The sequence below is a fragment of the Dipodomys spectabilis genome, unplaced genomic scaffold (genome assembly GCF_019054845.1).
Source record: "Dipodomys spectabilis isolate Male_0828 unplaced genomic scaffold, ASM1905484v1 ptg000092l, whole genome shotgun sequence".
NCBI classification, from domain to species: domain Eukaryota; kingdom Metazoa; phylum Chordata; class Mammalia; order Rodentia; family Heteromyidae; genus Dipodomys; species Dipodomys spectabilis.
In genome coordinates, this window is record NW_024870769.1 from 7,752,687 (window position 1) to 7,770,277 (window position 17,591).

The 17,591-nt window shown below is 39.8% G+C and overlaps 1 protein-coding gene and 1 pseudogene across 1 annotated transcript in view; one reads left to right on the top strand and one right to left on the bottom strand.

Moving 5' to 3' along the window:
* Positions 1–17,591, bottom strand: part of Scrn1 (secernin 1) — a 65,154-nt gene that overhangs the window by 29,732 nt on the left and 17,831 nt on the right. The window contains exons 2-3 of the mRNA XM_042685074.1: positions 12,886–13,045; positions 333–514 (exon numbers count right to left, since the gene is read on the bottom strand). Coding sequence (XP_042541008.1) covers positions 333–514; positions 12,886–13,044 — 341 coding nt within the window. The 5' untranslated portion in view covers position 13,045. The remainder of the gene's footprint in view (positions 1–332; positions 515–12,885; positions 13,046–17,591) is intronic.
* On the top strand, positions 7,596–8,179 carry LOC122112213 (annotated as a pseudogene).

Genomic DNA, 17,591 nt, shown 5'->3' on the forward strand with positions numbered 1-17,591 from the left:
TAGGCAACCGTTATTCTACTTTCTGCCTCTCTGAATTTGCCTTCTTTTATATCTCATATAGAGTCATATAATAGGTGAGTTTTCTAGCTTCTACTTGGTATACTTTTAAGATCGTCATATGATAGCACATTGCAGTATTTGATGTTTTTATACTGCTGAATAATGTTCCATTACAATCTATTCTTTTTTTCACACCTCAAAATTTCTATGAAGAAGCACACATCATCTTTAGGAGGAAGGTATTACAGAATGTGAGGCTTAGAAGGAAATATATCCTGTTCCTGGTTCCAACCTCTTCCACACAGTAGCTTCAAAGAATCATTGCACAGTACCTGACCAGATCCATCCCCAGTAAGGCTTCAGTCTCAGCAGCAGGTTCTCTAGCATTGATGGCTTCATTGGCTATGCATACTCCATGTTCATTGGCTCCCATTTCTGCTCCCCAAAGCCAGGCAGGTCTGCTTATCACTATGGCATGGGTCCTCAGAACTTGGTCAATCGAAATGTAAGTGCACTAAAATATGAAGACAAAAAAGAAAGCACCATCATGCCAGATACCACGTGCCACTTACTTCCCACCTTGTATTTACCATAAGCCATCTCATCAGTTACAAATATAGTCAAAAAATGAAATGCCTTGGGAATGATTTCCATGGTAAGTTTCAGTCTATTTGGTTCAAGCCAATCTATTCACAGCACCTCCAAAGTAGAGCAATTGTCTGAAACCAGATATCCAGCCAATCATTGCCCTAACATTTTATAACTAGTCATCTCCATAATCACAGATAACTATCAGCATGTCAAACACACACAGATCTTTGTTTTCATTTACAAAACTCATGCATATTTTTCCATTTTTCTTTGGTGTTCTATGAGCTATAGCTTCAAATGAAACTTCATATAAAAGCCTGACAGAATGCAGAGTAAAGGGAAAATTCATTGTCTGGATATGGGAGGTATCCTGAGCCTGCAATGATCCTCAGTGCTTCCTGAAATACAGAAACCACCAACATGCTTGCAGTAATGGTAGAAAAGGGGGAAGAATATGATAATACTGACACTGGACTGTTGCATAACAATGTACTTTCCTGTCTGCCCCTCTAGAGTCTCATATTAAGTTGATAAGGTAGATAATAAGGAAGCCATCCCAGAGAGCTAAACTTCTTTTGTTATTCCTGTCTCTGTCTCTGTTCTCTGTGTGTCTCTGTCTCTGTCTCTCTCTCTGTCTGTCTCTGTCTCTGTCTCTGTCTCTCTCTCTCCCCCTCCCTTTCTCTTTCCCCCTCTTTCTCTCCTCATTGGTGGTGCTGGGGTTTGAACCCATGTCCTTATGTATGCTACATACACACTCACTACTTGAGCCATGCCCTTAACTCAGAGAGATCTATTTCAAACTTATGTTAGAACTGTAGTTAGACATGTACATCTCACCTTCCTGAGGCCACACTGGAAAACGAGGAAGCTGATTTAGAACAAATTGTTTTGTCCAAAGTATTTTAACCTTAGAACACTTCCTTCATTCAAACTCTCATACAGAAGCAAAAACATAATGAAACTAGTCAAAATGAAGAAGAGTTGTGCTATTGGAGTGGGGATAATCACTCACATCCTTACCTACCCATTCTTCCTTCTCTTTCCTCATATCATGGCCCCTGGTTGGACTAGGGTACCAGGTTATCTGAGGGTGTCATAGCTCTGACCACCCGTGAGCCTGAAAAACCCATTTGACTAATTATAGAGCACTGAGTACATTCAAGGCATTTTAAGCCGAATTCTATTGGTGTAAAGAGTATAGCCAGTCTCTGTCCTTTTTTCTGGGAAGGAAGGAGAGGGACACACAAAATTACTGTAATTATCATGATGACTTTGGTACATGTCACTGAGCCCTGCCCATTTCATATGTTTGGCATCTTATGCCTCCATCTGATCAATCATATATGACTTCCCATTAACATGTCATTTATTCGTTTCTAAATTACTACATTATTGAACATGTGCTATTGCTGTCTCCCCATCTAGAATGTAAATTCAACAAGAGAAAGAGATGTCTTGATTGTTTAGTTCACATATCCTATGGCTGGTGAAGAGTAGGCATCAATAACCTTTCTTTTGGGATGGATGGATGGTTGGATAGATGGACATGTCTTGGTTGTTTAGTTCACATATCCTATGGTGGTGAAGAGTAGGCATCAATAACCTTTCTTTTTTGGATGGATGGATGGATGGATGGATGGATGGATGGATGGATGGATGGATGGATAGATGGACATGTGGCTAACAAAAGTCTAAGGAGCATAATAAGGGCTCAAAAGAACCTAAGCGACTAGAGGTTTTGTCAGATGGTTTACATTTGAATTTATTTGGAAGAATGGGGACAGATATTAAGGTATTCCAGAAAGAGCTAAGAGCCTGAGAAAGAAGCAAGGATGAGCGTGGCATGTTCATGATTCAGGGAGGTCCTCACTGTGCTGCTGAGAACCAACTGATAAGCATGTTACACACTGAAGCAAAAAGATCAGGATATGGCCAGACACCAGTGGCTCAGGCCACTGGTCTGGCTACTCAGGAGGCTGAGATCTAAAGACCACAGTTCAGAGCCAGCCCAGGCAGGTAAGTTCGTGAAAATTATCTCCAATTAACCTCGAGGAAGCTGGAAGTAGAGCTGTGGCTCAAAGTGATAAAGTGTTAGCCTTGAGCAAAAGAGCTCAGGGACAGTTCAAGCCCCACAATCCACTGAAGAAAAAAAAAAAGATCAGGATATGCCCATAACTTTAGCTGTTTGGAGAATGAGATCAGGAAGGTCACAGTTGAAGGCCCTCTAGGCAAAAATTCTGACATGTCACATTTCAACAGAAGCAGCTAGATGTGATGGTATACACCTGTCATAACCAGCTGTAGTAAGAAGTACAGACAGCAGACAGAAAGCTCATAGGGCAGGCCCACTTTGGGAAAAGGCAAGTCCTATTCTCAAAAACAGCCAGAGCAAGGCAGATGACAATGGCTCACGCTTATAATCCTAGCTATTCAAGAGGCTGGTATCTGAAGATCAAGGTTTGAAGCCAACTTCAGGCAGGAAAGTTCATGAGACAATTAACAAACAAAAGAACAAGAGTAGAGCTATGGCTCCAGTGGTAAAATGCTAGCCTTGAGTAAAAAAGATCAGGGACAGTGCCCATGCGCGCGTGCGCACACACACACACACACACACACACACACACACACACACACAGAGAGCTAGAGCATAAAGGGCTGGAATCATGGCTCAAGTGGGGTAGATTATCTGCCTTGTAAGTGTGAACCTCTAAGTTCAAACCCCAGTGCCACAAAAAGAATGACAGCAACCAAAAATAAATAAATAAAAGACCAGATGGTCCTTGTGGGAGTTCAAAATATATGCAGCCAACTTGACATTTTTCAGGCCAAATTTAGAATGATGAGGAAGAAAAGGGATCCCCAAGTAGCCAGATGGGACAAATCAACCTCTAGTAAGCACTATCCTGAAAGCCAATGAGCCAAAACAGCAGAAGCCTTAGAGAAACACTGGTCCCTTGTGGCTTCTTCGTTAAGGAACATGGGAGTCTGGGCCTAATAAGGCCTTTCTTTGATAGCTCCATTGTGTTTTAAATCTGGGTAATCACAGCTACCTCTAGAATTAGGGGTAGAATAGGGAAAGATGATCACATCAGTCTCCTATAATTGATTATTTAAAAAATTATTTTAAAATACAGGTTGGAAGCAGACTTCACAAAGAACACTTATACTAGATTCAGTTAGCTAAATTTTGTAAAGTCCCCATCTAGAACATCAGCTCTGCAGTTAGTCACTTTTCTAAATAAAATTCACTAACCTGAGTCATGGCCACATTAGTAATGAAGCAAAGAAGTGGAGCGTAAGTTTCACCCAGGACATACACCCAAAAAGAACCTGGAATCTTTTTTGTGTAAAAAAAAAAAACTAAAACAAAAAACAATACAACAATACAGTGCCCCAAATCAAATGTTCTGGGTAAGTTCCTGTTAGAAAAGGAAAAGCAAAAGAGAAAATGTTCTCCACAGAGAGCTCCACATAGATGAATCTTTAATGGCTCTTTACCAAAGTGGATAAGTCCTCAATTTAAATTATTACATTATTTAAATAGACCCCATAAAGAGATGAGCAATTTGCCTTGCTACCTCATGGGGAGTCCTACTCTGCCTTTTATAAAACTAATCCATCAGCAATGTGACTTTGGGGTACCAAATGCACATGACAATGTAAGAACAGTTTGTGTGGTAGCGCAAATGTCAGTGCTGCCTAATGGAAATCATGAGGTTTAAAAAATATGGGATGGGGCACACCTGCCATGATTGAGGATGGAAACACCTTGAAAAGGCTTCCCAGACAGAAGCAAAGCCTTCAGAGCAAGCCCTTTACTGCCTTGAAGGATTGGGTTAAAAATGATAAGCAAGATCAGCCTCATGCAGGCGCCTACACCACCCTCATTCCAGCACACACTATTTCTGGATGTCACCCAGTGAAAAAGGAACAGACACTCACACAATAAGCATTTCAGTTAATGAAACGCAGCCATTGTGCCTTTCCTACTGTACTCAACTGGTGAACACAGGCCTGGCACCACCAGCAAAAACCATTGTGAGATATGCTGATGAGTCAGCTAAATGTGGGGAATGGAGAAAGAAAGGCAGGGAACATGGGACACTTTGGAGAAACAGCTTTATTTGGAGAAACCTGCAAACCTAAAAAGAAACATTGCTCATGATCACTGAGGGTTGTTTATGTGTTTCTTTGGTTTTTGCATGTTTGATTTCAATTCTTTTTACTGCAGTGATGGGCCTGCTACTTGAACCTTAAGGTTCATGTAAGTCTAAACACTACAAGGTCACAAGACAAATAATGCCCTTAACCACCTCTTGGATGAACACTGCCTGGTATTTCCCTGAAGCTTCAAGAGATCTATAAGGGTATGCAACATGGAAGCCTGAGCTCAGCACTAAGAACTCAGAACTAAGGAAAGAGGCAAGACACTATTTCTCACCTCACATTACTGAGAATGATGACTTGGATAATGATAAGAAATTTCATTTTGGCTGCTGATGTTAACAAATGACTCATGGCATGCATGCATCATTTCTATAGCTGCGGGAAAAGACAGCCTTGCTCTGACCATCCAAGGCCATGAATTCCTGGACTCAATATGAAGCAGGAGCTAAAGATATAGCTCAGTCTTCAGAAATGAGTTGCACAATACTCCAGTTTTCAGTACTAACCAACGCAAGTCTGCAAACCCCAATAAAAGCTTGAGATTTGGGACCTCCAGTGCAATGCTCCATCTTGAGCCTGCCCACTATCCCATCTGGAGGGCATACTTTTGTCTAGCTTTTGCTTTGCTTTGCTTTGCATTACTAAACCTGATCTTTCTTAAGTATCTTCCTGTGTCCACCCTTGAATTCCTTCTCCAATGAGACTAGAACTCTCTGGCCACCAGAACTGGTGGCCTGCATCTGGTGACAATATCCCATACCCCACATGCATAGCCTCTACCATACAATTTTCCTAACTGTGATGCTTCTCCTAATTATTTTCACTAATAATGAAAAGAAAAAACAATCAACCAAAAAGTCTGCCCCAGCTGAGTGCTGGTGGCTTATGCCTATAATCCTAGCTATTCAAGAGGCTTAGGACTGAGGATTATTGTTCAAAGCCAACTGGGTCAGGAAAGTCCATGAGATTCTAATCTCCAGTTAACCACCAGAAAACCAGTAGTGGCGCTGTGGCTCAAGTGGTAGAGCGCTCACCTTGAGCTGAAGAGCTCAGGGACAAAACCCAGGCCCAGAGTGCAAGCTCCATGACTGACAAAAAAAAATCTACCCCAAAACCTGGGGTTTGGGGAGTTATATAACCTCATTGAGGTTATATAACCTCATTGAGAATATTGGTCTACATAGCACTTCATATAGTGTAAAAAAATACATAAATTAAAATTTATCTTCCAAAAGAAGAAAAGCAATGGAGAGAAAAAAATGGAGATGAGATTATTACTTAATAATAAAAGACTTTCAAGAAGTATTATTTATCAAATATAATTCTGCTAATCAAGAGTTCTGTCTCCTTAAACTGACAAAACCAGTTTCTTGGTCCTCATGTAGAAATAATGTAGCCAAAATCCATTGTTTATTCTGGAACAGCATTCTGATATTGGTTCAATGTTTTCCTAAATAGAAGGTTTGACTATGTAATAGATACATACTATAAATGGGCATGCTCTCACAAAACACACACACACACACACACACACACACACACACACCACAGCATACCATATTCAGGGAGTCAGTGGAGGTACTGTTCTCAGAATGCACTGTGTGATGCATCAGTGGTACAGCATCCTCAGAGAGGACAGAGAAGCATTTAAAAAAATCACACATATTTATCTATTTTACCCTATAATCCAAACATAGGGGAATTAAAAACCCAGAACGCTCACACAGAAAAGGCTAAAAAGATATACAATTCTAATGTTCTTGTCAGCCAATTGTGCGGCTGAACAAAACTGCTTTGGTGCTGAAGCAACTTGTTTCTTATGCTCCTAGTCTGAAGAAGAATAAACTTGACTATGGTAGGCGATGGATAGATGCCACCAACGAGAGGATGACAAGGGGGTGGGTGGACAAAGTAGAAGGGCAGACTTCCTGGAAGAATAGAACAACTCAGAGGGTTGCGGGATGGATGAGTAATCGGGATGACTTTTTGCATGTGGTTATTTTCAGGAAAGAAGTTCCTGGGATTTCAAGACATGTGTCTCTAAAGTCACGAAATGGATGAAGAATAGATGGCTTTGTGAGATGTACTCACTCCTGAGTTTAAAAAAAAATCTGTTTGGTAACTTTTATGAAAAGTCACAAGACAATAATTGTGGCTCATAGGCCTCTAAGTGGCAAAGAACCCACTATCCTATACTCAAGGTAAAGACAGTGTGGAGATGAGTGTGACTGTGGGGCTTAAGTCAATGAGCAGACTCGGGCTCTCTGGGGAGCGGCTCACTGCATGCAAGTCTGGTGCCTCCCTGCCGCCCGCAGGGCCTTCACCGCCAATGCCCAGCGATGACCACCGCCACCTCCTGCCCTGTAGCTGCCGCCTTGGGACTGGATGTATGAGGAGGCCACAATCTTCAATGAGCAGACATATTCCTCAGCTCTGTGGTGTTCTTGGTCACACACTTATGGAATTTCTGAAGGGCAGTGGAGATTACTGCCAGACACAGCACAACCTCTATGCAGACAAGTGAACTGTAGAAATCCATTTCTACTCCACCAAGAAGACCCTATAAGAGTGGTTAACCTGGTCACAGAAGTGTTGGATTGTAATCTGCAGAGCATTTTCCTAGAGTTCTGACCAGATGGGGGTAAACCTCAGTGCACTTGCCTTCTATTGCCTTCTATGACTGAATTGAAGAGTTGCTACTTCCCGTTAGGAGGTTCATTTCATTTATCATTACTCCCAATTTCATGAAGCACTGAGAATTTTAAGTGGAGTCTATTGAAGTAGACTTCAGTTTCTTTGTATCTTTCCTGTATTCAACTTTTTAACTCCCTTCATAACCCTACTGAGTGTTTTAAGTAAGTTAACGTGGCTCGAATGAATCACCCTGCTCCTGTGGAAGTCACGTACAAGAACATGAGATTCCTTATTACACACAATCCAACCAATGCAGCCTTAAACAAGTTTATTGAGGAACTTAAGAAGTATGGAGTTACCACAATTGTAAGAGTATGTGAAGCAACTTAGGACACTACTCTGGTGGAGAAAGAAGGCACCCATGTTCTCAGTTGCCTTTTGATGGTGGTGTGTTACCCTCCAACCAGATTGATAATGACTGGTTAAGTCTTATAAAAATAAAAATTTATGAAGAACCTGGTTGCTGTATTGCTGTGCATTGTGTTGCAGGCCTTGGGAGAGCTCCAGTGCTTGTTGCCCCGGCACTAATTGAAGGTGGAATGAAATATGAAAATGCAGTACAGTTCATAAGACAAAAGCGGTGTGGAGCCTTTAACAGCAAGCAGCTTCTGTATTTGGAAAAGTACCAACCTAAAATGTGGCTAAGCTTTAAATATGCCAATGTTCACAGAAACAACTGTTGCATTCAATAAAACTGGGTGTCTGGTGCCATTGCTTCAGTAGTGGAACCTAATTTGCCATAACAATATTGGTTTGATGAATGAGTCTAGTAAAACTTCCATAGGAATATTGAAAAGCAGTTTTTCAGGCTGTGAGCTTGACATTATTGTTGTTTGGGTTTTGCTTGACCTATTTGGACACTTAGCAAAAAGAAAAGACAAAATTCTTGCTGTTGAGCATTTAAAATGTGCTCATCACTTATATTAATTGGCCTTTCCTAAAATCATTGAGTTACATTTTTAAGTAACCATGCTGACAGGTGCCAATGGCTGTAATCCTAGCTACTCAGGAAGCTGAGATCTGAGGATTGCAGTTCAAAGCCAGCCCAGGCAAGAAAGTCCATAAGACTCTTATCTCCAATTAACCACTAGAAAACCGGAAGTGGCATTGTGGCTCAAGTAGTAGAGCACTAGCCTTGAGCTGAAGAGCTAAGGGACAGCACCCAGGCACAGAGTTCAAGGAAACCAACCCCCCCCCCCCCAAAAAAAAAATATATATATGTGCATATATACGTGCATATATATGTGCCTATATATACATATATATATTCCCATGCCAGAATCTTTATCAATATATAAAAAATTTAGAAACATTAGGTGCCAAAATATCCAGCACAATACTTGTATATTTTTAATACCATTTAGAACCGAAATTCCAGAAACTCAAGACCTATATGGTTTATTCCTTCAGTCATGTCAAACATTTTAAACTGGCTATTTGCCTGTTCATTTTATGTTTACATCTTCCACATTCATACATCAGGTTTGTGTAACCATTGATATTTTTTTCTACCAAGTCTTAAGGTGATTATTTAATGTCTTTCTATATGTCTTTATGCTATTACGAGAAACCTCCATTTTGAAAGTCTTCATTGTTACAGAAGCACATGTCTTTACTAATGTTTCCAGACAGAAAAGCCTTACAGTTAATTTAATGTTGGCACTCTGAGGTGCAGATTCACAGGAAGAGCCTGAAAATATGGGAGGGAGCTATTGATTATTTTTAGTACAATGTTGCCTTTGTCTTGTGCAGAACATGTAGAGTATGTGCTTTAATTTAGTAAATATTTTTAAAGTATAGATCCTTTGTTTTAGCTAAAATTCTTAATCATAAAATTTCTGATACTGTATTTTCTCCACTTAGAAGATTTTACCACCTTATTGTTTCCCCCTTTCTCTTCCCAGCCTCTCTTGCAAAAAAATAAATAAATAAATGGGTTTCTGCTAATGAAATTGAGCAGATATCTAATATTTTATAAGCCTTTTGAGTTGTGTAACTTAATATTTGGATACTCGCTAATTTGTCCTATTATGTAATTGATAAAATAATGATGTGTATTACTGTTAGTTCAACCATATATTTATACCAGCTGGGAATGTGTGGTTATAGTTCTGTGGGAGAAACAATTTCTCAGGGTTCACCAGCTTGTAAAAACTTAGCGCAAGACCTTACACACCTAAATAAATAATTAAATGCAATTATCATCACTGAGAGAAAAAAAAAAAAAAGAGCAGACTCAGAAGCATGTGCCGAAAGACAATGAGAATCATAGTCTCTAAACACAACTCCATCATTAAAAAACAAGAAAGGAGGAGAACGAGACAGGGCAATGGTACAAATGCTTACAGCAGCTGTATTCATAATTATCAAAGCTTGCATGCAATCAAGATGTCCTTCAATAGGTGAATGCAGTACATTCACACACTGAGCTATTGTGAGTAATAAAGGATAGGTTATCAATCTTGGAAAAGACATGGAAGAAATTACAAGTGAAAGGTGCCACTAATCTGAAAAGGCCATCTGCCATATAATTCCAATTACACATTTTCTAAAATGTCAAAACTATGGAGATGGAGAAAAGGATGACTATGTGAGGGGTAGAGAGAACTTTAAGAGTAGTAAAAGTCTCCTCTATAATTGTGGGTACATCTCACTATATCGGTGTAAAATCTCATACAAAGAGAATAAATGAAAGATTTTAGTTAATACTGCATCCATATTGATTTATCAATCTATGGCAAGTCTACCAAATTAATGCAAGATATTGATAAAGGAGAGCTTAGAAGGAAAAGTGAGAAGGTTATGGGCACTTGCTCTAATTTTCTTTACGTTTCTGAAAACATAACAGAAATAAAATAGAAGAGATTATATACATAAATAGAAAATGGGAAAACACAATATTAATGTTTCAACACATCATTCAAAAGACATAGAATGGTAACTTGGAATAAAAAGACTCCCGTGTGTTGCCTACACGAAACACATCTCAGTGACAAAGAAAAATGAATGCTTTAGTGTTAAAGGATAGGCAAGGATTTTCCAAGCAAATGGACCCTGAAAACAAGCAGGAGTATCCATAGTTATATCTCTCAAAATAAACCGCAAACTAAAAAGCAATCAAAAGAGACAAAGAATGATCTATGAAGAAAACTTTAGTTGTCAATATATATACACCAAATGGGAGCATATGTAGGTTTATTAAACAAACATTTCTAGACTTACCAGCACTGATAGAACCAACCACAATAATAGTGAGAGGCTCTAATAATCCATTCTCACCAAGATATAGGTTATCCAAAACAAAATCAACATAGGAACCTCTGAATTACATGATGCCATAGACCACACTTCACAGACAGACAGCTACAGAGAATCTCTTCTAGTAGCTGCACAATACACATCCTTCTCAGCAGCCCATGGAAATTTCTCCAAAATAGAACATATTCTAGGACATAGAACAAGTCTTAGAAAATATAAGAAAACTGAAATAACTCAATGTATTGTGTCATATCATACTGGAATAAAACTAGACGTCAACAGCAAAAGATATCACAAAATTACATGAATGCAAACATGTCTCAATTTGCCAGAGAAAAAAGTTGAATGATTAACTCCATTATCAATGGGAAAAAACTTCCAACAAAATATAATACCTATTTCTGAATAGTGTTGTTTTAAAAAAAACACTCAAAATAGTTCATTTAGAGCTCTTAATTTGATAAAACTAAATAAAACTCAGTCCCAGAGCTAGCAACTTGTTTAATGTAGAGGCACTAATGGGAACCATATTCAGTTTAGACACAAAGGCAAAGATTCACTACCTATACTTTAACCAAGGTACAGGCCAGAAAAATCAGGCATAAAAATAATTAGAGATGGAAAAACAAAATTAAAAAAAAAAATATATATATATATATATATATATATATATATATATATTTGTGGAAAACATCAAAAAAGCTATACAACCAATAAAACAATCTGGTTAAAATAGTAGAAGATAAAACTAGCATAATATAGTTACAGAAAGTCTGACAACACACTCTAGAAATATGGAGAAATAGGTATTGTCAAACACTGTGGGCGAGAACACAAGATAGTAAAATACCCATTGGAGGAAATTTGAAAACACTAAGTAAAATTATCTATTTAATTACATTGTGACTCAGCCATCATCAAGAAACACTGACAAAAATGATGTCTTTAAATCACTCAAGACAGGACTGGGAGAGAGCAAGGGAAGGAGTAACATTAAAGAAATGTACTCTTGATTTACATATCTGTTACTTCTCTGTACATTATCTGTATAATAACAATTAAAAACTAAAAATAAAACATAAACAGGAGTTCATGGATAGTTTTGTTTTGTTTTGTTTTTGCCAATCCTGAGGCTTGAACTCAGGGCCTGGGCAGTGTCCTTGAACCTCTGTGTGCTTAAGGCTAGTGCTCTATCACTTGAGCCACAGAGCCACTTCCAGCTTTTCCTGAGTGGTTTATTGGAAATAAGAGTCTCACAGACTTTTCTGCCCAGGCTGTCTTTGAACTGCAATCCTCAGTTCTCAGCCTCCTGAGTAGCTAGGACTACAGGCATGAGCCACCAGCTCCCAGCTTCATGGATAGTTTTTAACATGATAACAAATAAGACCAAATGGACATTGTGATAAATGTGCAAGGCTACTATTTACTTCAACATTATTCACATTTCACCTTCATATTTCCCCAGCAAAAGGCTGAGGAAAATATCCAGCAGCAGATAGGGTTAGTTAAGCAATGATACATTTATAGAGTGAAATACAATGCAATGAAGCATATTCAGTGTCTACAATACATACTGTATATTTTGATCTCTAACATACAAGTTTAATAAATATAACATATAATATAATGTAAATAAAAACGATGTGGAGAAAATTATGAGTACATTTCTTTTTTTTGGGAGGGGGGGTCCGTTGTGGGGCCTGAACTCTGGGCCTGGGCGCTGTCCCTCAGCTCTTCAACTCAAGGCTAGAGCTCTACCACTTGAGCCACAGCACCACTTCCGGCTTTTTTCATTTTTCTTATGTGGTGCTGAGGAATCGAACCCAGGGCCTCAGGCATGCAAGGCAAGCGCTCTACCACTGAGCCATCTTCCCAGCTCCGATGTGGAGAAAATTATATAGACATAGATGACACATACAGTATTGATAATTTTTTGGAGAAAAGCAGCACATGTGCGTGTAATTCATTAAAACGCATGTAAATTTTTAAACAAAGAATTTCCAAACATGTTCTTCTTTTGGAGAAAATACATTGAAAGAAACAAGGATAGAAGGTAGATTCCTATGAGCCTATCTGTTTTATACATTTAACTTTGGAACTATGAAAGTACTTTACTAAATTATAAAACAAGGAACATACTAAAACTAGAATTTTCCACGTACTCGCGTGACTCACCTCCACCTTGCTTTCAGGCTCATAATCAGCACCTGGGAAATACACAATCTCCTGCACTTCATCTCTGGGACGAGCTGAATTCTTCCCAAACACCACCAGGCCATCCTTAGTACGTGGCGGGAAAGCCACGAAAGAGTAACTTGGAGGTGCCCCAGCCATCCTGAAAAGAGAATAGCAGAGAGAGAATGGCAGCAGGCCTGACATGAAATATTCCAATTGTAAGCGCTTCAAACACTCAACTGTGCGCTGTTAGCTCATGAAGACATCCGAGTTGGCAAATGAAAGTAGAAGCCATGGAGTAGAATTACAGCCCCACAAAGACCAGACGTTGTTTAGTACTTTGTGGGATTAAATGAACTCAGACTCCAACAGGCTGTAGAGGCAGCCAAAGTGTACTGACATACGGGCAAGGAAAGGAAGTTATTGTTCCAGGCAAAATGTACGCATGTGTGTGCGTGCACATGCACCCATGTGCACACGCACATACACACATGCACGCGTGTGCACGCGCGCGCACACACACACACACACACACACAGAGTAACCTGTCACAGGACTAAATAAGTATGCAGCCATCCTTTGGTATTTATGAGAGATTGGTTCCAGGACCACTTGCAGATACCAAAATCCACAGATGCTCATATATAAATAGGCAAGAGTCTGTATATAATGTACACACATCTTCCTGATTACTCTAATTCATCTCCAGATTATTTTTAATACCTAATACAAAGTGAACTGTTCAATTATATAGGGAATGATGGCAAGAAAGCGTCTTTACATGCTTTGAACAAAATCAGTTCTCCTTTACCTCCACAGAACATTGTATTTTTAAACTTGTGGTTGGTGGAATTCACAGACATAGCAACTACAGAACTGATGGGCTGACCACTTCTTAGAACTGCATTACAAGGTGCCTGGCCCACTACATAACAAGATTTTAGGGTAGGAGTCAAATGAGTCTAAAGATAAACTAAAAAAATACTAATAGCAGCCGGGCGCTGGTGGCTCACGCCTGTAATCCTAGCTACTCAGGAGGCTGAGATCTGAGGATCTCGGTTCAAAGCCAGCCCGGGCAGGAGAGACCGTGAGACTCCTATCTCCAATAAACCACCAGAAAACCGGAAGTGGCGCTGTAGCTCAAGTGGTAGAGCGCTCGCCTTGAGCTGAAGAGCTGAAGGACAGCGCCCAGGCCCAGAGTTCAAGCCCCACGGCCGACCAAAAAAAAAAAAAATACTAATAGCTCCTGGACTGGTTGCTCTCTTGAAGAGAATTATCATTTTGCTAGTGCATCTAGGACTGGGGACCATATTTATCATCTGAGACTTCATTACCCAACACATCACTAAGTCCAATAGATTTGAACTCCTAACTCTCTATGGAAATTATCCACTTTCCTTGATCCCTGTTGGCATCAGCCTGTACCCAAGTTCATTATTTCTGCCTGAACCATAAAGTATAAGGTTTTTACTGAAAAACCTATATTATTCCCTATCAAAATATCCTCTGCATTGCAGCCACAGTCCTCTATTTAGAATGTTGTAAGTATGCACTCTTTGCTTTAAATACACCAGAAGCTGCCCACAGCTCTTAGAATAAGAATAAAGTCTGATCAAGTATGTGTTCCTTTCCCAGTCTCATCTCAAACTACCCTTTTACTCTTACAATTCCTACACACGGGCCTTTTATGTCATATGTATTTTTTATTGTAAAAATACTGTACAGAAGGGTTACAGTTACATGAGTAGGGAAATGAGTATATTTCCTATAGCATTGGTACCTCTTCCTTTGTTTTTCCCCTACCATCTCTTCCCTCCCCACCTCCCCATCTCCTCCTTCCCCATTCCCAAAATTGTGAAGTTCATTTTCAACATAAGTGTCTTGTACATCTCATTGTTACAATGGGTCAATCCATATCCTTATTTAAGCATTTTGTTATTTCCCTTCCCCTCCTCAAATTATAAAAATGTATATACAAGATGTGGGGCACTGGAATCAAATACAGCAAAAATGGGGATTATACCGTGGGGAAAGAGCATACAAAAGAAACTAAAAAATCACATAGTACATTATAAGTACATTAAAAACAATAGCAAGAAAGAAAAAAAAAACCACTTGTGTTCCTATCTTGTGTTCATTTTGCTTATATGGTCACATGTACATAGCTCTTGACCTTTTCTGCTTGTCTTAGGCATATACTAGTTATTGCAAATAAGGGAAACCATGGGACCTATTTTAATTTGGGCCTGGCTTACTTCACTTAATATAATTTTTTCACACGGGCTTTTTTATTAATTATTTTAATACCTCCCAGGGCCTTTGTATATGTCCCACCATTTTTTTCTGAGCATTCTTTTGTTCTGCTCCCGAGACCAAAACTGTTTTGCCACCTTAACTCCTGCAGCTTCAACTACCAGCCCAAAAGTCACTCTAATTTACATCACTGTACTATACACACACTCATAGGATCATGTACTTTCCCTTTAGAGTAATTCACAATCTGAAATTTTGTGGAAGTATTCTATTAGCAGCAGCCAATACATAATTTCTCCTTCCTTCTGTTGCTGAATGAGCAACAGAAACAAAAACCACTATCATCTTTGCTCACCAACATACTCCCAGGTCTATGCCATAACTTACATAGAGTAGATTGGCAACAAACCATAAACAAGTCCTCTTTTCTGTTTCCAATTTTGTACTAACTGGACTTTCTCTACAACTCTCTCTCTTTTCTCATCACCATGCCTCTGCACTTGGCCCAAAGTCTTTCCTTTAGTCCTCTCCCCTCAATCGTATTCTTCAAAATCTGATACACAACTGCCCTCTTCAGAAGTGCTTTCATAAAGGACGCTGCCATTTATTCCACATGCATGAGGACAGTACTCACACCACCCAACTGTAGCAGCCCCTTCTCCAATCTGCAGATTATAGGCACTCAATAAACATTATCTACTAAGCCAACTTTGTATTATTGTCTCCAATTATTCAACTTAAACACAACTTAGACATTTTTGTGTGTGTGCCAGTTCTGAGCCTTGAACTCAGAGCTGGGAAACTGTCCTTCAGTGTCTTTGCTCAAGGCTAGCACTCTACCACTTGAACCACAGCTCTACTTCTGGCTTTTTGCTGGTTAATTGGAAATAGTCTCACAGACATTCCTGCCTGGGCTGGCTTTGAACTGCAATCCTCAGATCTCAGTCTCCTGAATAGCTAGGATTACAGATGTGAGCCACTGATGACAAGCCTAACTTAAACATGTTTTATTTTATGAGTCTAAGATAGAAGTGAGAAGTAAACAATGTTCTCAGGAAAGCACTAGACTGGTATTCAAAACTCAGTTCCAACACCAACTAGCTAGGACAAAGCACTTTACCTCTCTGAGCCTAAGTTTTCCTCTTTTGCAAATGTTTTTGCCCCAGTCCACAGGCTTCTGAGTATCAGAACAATGCCTAAGAACATATTTTGCAAACCATAAGCTACATAAATGGAAGCTACACAAATGGAAGATACTTCCACATTTCACTTTTTAAATTGGACAAGAGCTCAGGTTTCTGCTAAGCAAATCAATCAGAATTGACTTGCTTCATTCATACCTACAACAACTATCAAATCATAGAGTCAATATTCTATGTTTAGAAGTAACTCATGAGTGACCATATTGCTTTTTCTCTATGCATATTATTTCAGATACAGGTGTGACCCCTGAGGAAAGGGGTAACAAGTTTGACAAGAAATGTACTTATTACCTTACTTATGTAACTGTAACCCCTCTGTACATCTGTGGCCAGATGCCCAGTGGCTCATGCTTGTAGTCCTAGCTACTCAGAAGGTTCAGATTTGAAGATCATGCTTAGAAGCCAGCCCAGGCAGAAAGTCTATGAGACTCATATCTCCAATTAATCTCAGAAAAAGATGGATGTGATACTGTAGATCAAGTGATCAAGTGCCAGCCTTGAACCAAAAGGAGCTTAGGGACAGTGTCCAGGCCCAGAGTCCAGGCCAGGCCCAGGCCCAGCAAAAGCAAGCAAACAAGCAAGCAAGAGATAGAGAGATAGAGAGACAGAGACAGAAACAGAGACAGAGACAGAGACAGACAGACAGACATGGGGGAGGGGAGGAAAGGAAGGAAGGAAGGAAGGAAGGAAGGAAGGAAGGAAGGAAGGAAGGAAGGAAGGAAGGAAGGAAGGAAGCAAGGAAGGAAGCAAGGAAGGAAGCAAGGAAGGAAGCAAGGAAGGAAGGAAGATCTGTGGAAAAGGTGGTTGTTGGTTGGATTTTGGGGGGGGGGGGTGTGCATGCGTGTATGCATGCGTGCCTGTGCGTGCATGTGTGTGTGTATGTGTGTGTGCTGGTCACAAAAAACTCAGGGCCTGAGCACTCCCTGAGCTTTTTTTGCTCAAGGCCAGTGCTGTACCACTCCACTTCCCAGTTCTGGCTCTTTTTTTGGGGGTGGGGGGGATGCAGGAGGGCAGTAGTTAGCTGGAGATAAGAGCTCACAGGCTTTCCTGCCTGGGCTGGCTTTGAATCATGATCTTCAGATCTCAGTCTTCTGAGTAGCTAGTATTATAGGCGTATGCCACTGACCCCAATCTTGGTTTTTTAACAAGCATCGGTTTGTTCAGCAAGTTTAGGCCATTGCTTAGCTGTGATGAAGACACGGGCAACAGAAATCCAGGGACATTAGGACTCAGTGAGATTGTTTTTGTTAT